We start from the raw sequence: 5,000 nt of genomic DNA on the forward strand, positions 1-5,000 counted from the left end.
TGGGGGCCCGTCAACGGGAGGGAGGGAGGGGGGAGAGAGAAGGAGGGAGAGAAAGAGGTGTGTGTGTGTGTGTGTGTGTGTGTGTGTGTGTGTGTGTGTGTGTGTGTGTGTGTGTGTGTGTGTGTGTGTGTGTGTGTGTGTGTGTGTGTGTGTGAGTGTGTGAAAGAGAGAATGTGTGTGTAAGGCTTCAGGGGTTAACGTTTCTCCTCAAGCCAGGGGTATGTATCAGCCCCTCGGGGACCAGGTCTAATAAGGTTAACTCCACCGTGACTGTTTTCAAAACTGCCTCTCCCAAGATTGATGGTTACGGCCCTTTTAAAGGCACCGTTTGTACTTTTACTTGATGTTACACAAATATGGCGAATGTGTTTTCACCCTGACATGTGATATTTCATTTTGACAGAGATATTTATTGGCTAGAAATAGCTTCCCAAACACTTTCCTGGATTATATATAACTCCTTTTTTATGGGCACTTCAGCTTGGAGGAAAATGAATGAGTGTTATTTTGTACTTGATGTTATGATTCCCTTCCCTCTCGTGATTGCCGGCTACGGACATACGTTTAGGTCTACTAGTGTATGTTGATCAGGATCAGGGGAGGCTGGTGGAGGTAGAAATCGGAGGAAGGGCTCATGGTAATGCATGGAACGGAATGAGACACGTGTTTGATACCATTTCTCATTTCGTTCTATACATTACAATGAGCCTGTCCTCCGATTTCTGCCTTCATCAGCCTCCCCTGATGCTGATGATTGTCTCGTAGACGGAAAGGGGGATAATGAAGAACATTCTGTTCTAAGATGCGCAGCACCCTCTCCTCTCCCCCCTGACATAGGGCCGTTTGTTTTTGGTTCCTACTCTCTTTCACACCAGCTGCTCAAGCTCCTGCAAGACATTGTTGTCCTCCAAAGTCTACCATGGTTTGAAATCTTTAAATCTTAGTACCAGGTTTGAAATCTTAGTGCCAGGAAACTCACCTTTCTACTAGTCATTTTAAAGCAGGACTATTGACCTTCTCTAGTAAAAAGGCCCCAAAGTTTCTCGGGAAACTTATTTTTCGTTCTAACTCTAGTCTATGGTGTTCAGTACCGCTCTACGCCTACAGCACTGCCTGGGAGAGGACACAGCACATCTGCCGACCCTTTAAGACAAATAATGACTCTATAATAGTCGACGGCCACCCAGCACCGCTTCTTGGAAGCCCGGCCGCAGGAGAACAGAACACACTCAGAACCGGGGATATTGTTTTGAGCTTCGGCACGTTCATGCTGTCCTCGTGACGTCATCGATAGCTCAACTTCTCAACGGGGAGTCACACACACACACACACACACACACACACACACACACACACACACACACACACACACGAGCGCGTTTACACACAAACACGCGCTTACACACACGCGCTTACACACACACACACACACACGTACACACACGTACACACACACACACACACACACCACTTTGGCCCAGGCAGAGAGGGAAAACCAAACAGTCCTGAGAGATCTGGTCACCAGCCTCGTTACACAAAGGGGCTTAACGAGAGGGCTGAAAGGCCCACGTCAGCCAGTTCTGATTCCTGGAATTACCTTGTTATTCACGGAGCTATTTAGGAAAGTAATGCCCGATATAGCTAAGAGCAATTCTCAATAAAATGTATCAAAAGTTGAAGGTGAACAGGGCTCGGAGGGTTATATATATTATATTTGACTCTGAGCACTAACTAACTAAACCTTGTATTGCCCAGACAGACAAACAAACAGACACACAGAAAGACAGACAGAAACAGAGTCAGACAGACACGAAAACAGACAGGGGCATTGGAAGTATGGGCTGTGTGAGAGTCTGGGCCAGGTTGTACTGTGTTAACACTCTCTGGGCTTGTTATGAGCATATTGTTGGGGTATTAGGGCAGGAGGAAGTCGCATTAGAGCTTTTCTTCAATCCCTTTTTTGGGGATGGAAAGTGGCCTCTAATGCTATACTAATTAATCAAATTCATTGTGTGTGTGTGTGTGTGTGTGGGGGGGGGGGGGTTGATACCATTCCTCATTCCATTCCATGCATTACAACGAGCCCATCCTCTGATTTCTACCTCCACCAGCCTCCCCTGGTACTGTCGTCATAAGAACCTACTGAAGTACAGAGCTTGTGGTTCCATCATGAATGGATTATAGTTTTGACAGGTCGCAGGGATAAACCAGTGTTTCCCACCACATTCCTCATCCACCCACTCTTCAAAGGTTTTATATTGAGTTGATTAGTTGACTGAGTAAGAGTGGAATAAACCAAAACCTCTCTTGCTTACTGTTAGAGTATTTACTTCCCATTTCATGTCCTGCCTTGCGTGTTTGAATATGATGCAGTGTGACAACCGGGTCTTTCAAGCCTACCAGACGGCCCACCAGTGTGGCCCACGAACTGCTATGGAGGCATCCAGGTTTCTCCCCCAAAGAATGTAGGAGGGGGCTCTGCGCCATCCTGTCCACTTGGGCTCCGCAACGATGTCAACATTTACGAGCAAATGAAACAGATATTTTTGTCCTGATTGGAGGAACAATCTTTGATCGCCAATGACAATGTTGTTAAAAGCTAAAGTGTTGTTATGTTCCTTAATTCAGCATTCTAGCTGTGCTTTTTTAGCGTGTTGAAATGAATAAACGCAAGTGGGTTTTGATAATACAGTCCAGTGACCACTTGGGGGAGAACCAAGGTAGTATGTGATTTCTAAAATGGCCGCTGTGGCTCCGCCCGCTACCTGATCATGTAATTTTGGTTCATCAGTTATATCAGTTATCAGTTGGTTTTCTGTTATCTTCCATTGTCTCTTTGGCATTAGACAATTAATCATCCTTTTACATAACTTTATACAAGGTTAGCATTTAGACATTGCTGGACCATACCGTTTTCCATCATAACAGATATACAACAATACAACCAAAAAACGATGTTCATGCAATATTGTTTTTCAGTTGTAATTTAAAGAAAAACAATGTTAATGGAACATCGGTTTTAAAAATAAATAAATAATAACAACATGGCTGCTGTGTCTCCATCCGCAGGCTACCTGATCATGACTGACGACTGGTTCTCTGAATATGTGTACGAGGTCGTGGTGGACAAGAAGTACCTCGCCCCCGAGGTCCTGGCAGTGATGCAACAAGAACCCACCGTACTTCCTGCCTGGGACCCAATGGGAGCCTTGGCGTAACTATGGAAACAGAGGGTGCCACCCTGCCTGGTCTCAGCCCCCTCCCCCTGGTCTGTTTGACTCCGCCCCCCTTCTCTCTCTGGTTTTACTGCCCCCCCCCCCGCCCCCCCCACCCTTCACAGACTACCCCCCCCCCCCAACACAGCCTGTTCGAGACAAATAATAAAGTTTTTGTTTTTTTTACTGGACTTACAGCCCATTTTGTTTGGTCTTTTTTCTCCTTTCTCCAACACAGCAGAGTGCTTGCAGTTACGCTGGGTTTATGTACAATCGTCTGGGAGCCATAGGAATAGCATGAGTAGAACGGACATGGACCATGGCAATTTGGCTAGTACACCAAAAGATGGCCGACATGGAATTGTAATACACAGTTGCCATGGTAATCATTGCTATTGCATGTGTAGAACACAGAGAGATGCTAAAAGCTCAAAGTCGGCACCATAGCAACAAAACATAATTTGACCGAACATTCCAATGTCAGTTGAGTTGAGTTGGTTGTTAACAAAGCTATACAGTAAATCTTCCAAATGGTACACCCACCTGCCGGTACACCCACCATGGAATGTCGATTTGAACGGGCATATCCGTTCTTCTATTTCCACGGTCAGAGCTGAGGTTTGTGAAAAACATGCCTCTCCCTACAGATCTGTTTCTCCTGTTTCTATAACCTGTCTGAATAAAGTATCAAGAAATACGACAAAAAAAACACGTCTCTTAAAGGGGTCCAAGGTCTAAATGTCCAAGGTCTTGCCAGTGCTTTAGGGTGCTGTGTGTGTGTCAGGCTGATTAGATAGGTCACGTCCTGCAGCCGTACCCAGCCCGGCCGTCCACGTCACCACTGGTTGACGTCCGTGCGGTGGCCGGTCCGTGTGATTTACATCCTCAATAACACCAACGGCCATCGCAGTCGCCATCCTCTTCCTTTCCCTCGTCCTCTCTGCCCGCTCGCTTCCCCAGGTCAGCGAGAACAGTCCAGTCCTCGACAGAGCTTCACTTGCCAGGGTGTTTCAGGAAGCAGTGGGACTGGTCACGGCCTGACCTTTGACCCCTGCGCCTCTCCAGCAACGGGGCCACCAATCGGCTGAGTTATGGTCCACTGACAAGGCCTGGCCCAGAGGGGAAGTGCTTGGTCAGCGTCCACAAGGAACGTGTTGTTGCATCTGAGAACAGGTTCGCGCAGAGTTGAGTGGCGGCAGTAGATGAACGGCTCAAGTGGTGTGTGTGTGTGTGTGTGTGTGTGTGTGTGTGTCATGGTCATGGTCATGGTGGGTAGACGGCTTAAGTGGTAGACAAAAGGATGTTTTCGTGAATAGGCCTGTTGTATGCGGGCAGTTCTTCACACGAAGAGAGGCAGTGGTAGATTACGCAAAGCCTCCTCTGTGAACTTGACCTTTCCACCCCTGGTTTGTCTGCGGGTTGACAGGGCTGTTTCGGAGGGCTGTTGGGGGGGGGGGGAGGACTGCTGTGGCCATTGGGACCCCAAGGAGTGAGAGACCCACTCCTCCTCCTCTTCTTCCTTGCTCTATTAAGTCATTATAACTCCTCTCTCCCACTGTTGTTCAGCAAGTAAATTAAAGTTCTTATCAATGACCAACATTTGTGAGACTTCCTGCTTGTTATTTGTATCAGTTCTGGGTCCGTAGACATTATTGTTGGAAGTTCCAGAGCAGAATTCTCCTGAAGTTCTGACCACAGCATCACCCGTCACCTGGAGGAGAGTCATAAAGGTCATGTGGTCACACAATATAAAACACAACCAGGTTTGACGTGTGACAGATGGCC

General features: G+C 47.2%; 1 protein-coding gene across 1 annotated transcript in view; it reads left to right on the forward strand.

The window, feature by feature from the left end:
- The window catches only part of LOC310823237 (bleomycin hydrolase-like), a 23,987-nt gene extending 20,581 nt beyond the window's left edge, over positions 1-3,406 (forward strand). The window contains exon 12 of the mRNA XM_083696028.1: positions 3,070-3,406. Coding sequence (XP_083552154.1) covers positions 3,070-3,218 — 149 coding nt within the window. The 3' untranslated portion in view covers positions 3,219-3,406. The remainder of the gene's footprint in view (positions 1-3,069) is intronic.
- The last annotated feature ends 1,594 nt before the right edge of the window (positions 3,407-5,000 follow it).

The sequence above is a fragment of the Argentina silus genome, assembly GCF_951799395.1.
Source record: "Argentina silus genome assembly, chromosome: X".
NCBI lineage: Eukaryota > Metazoa > Chordata > Actinopteri > Argentiniformes > Argentinidae > Argentina > Argentina silus.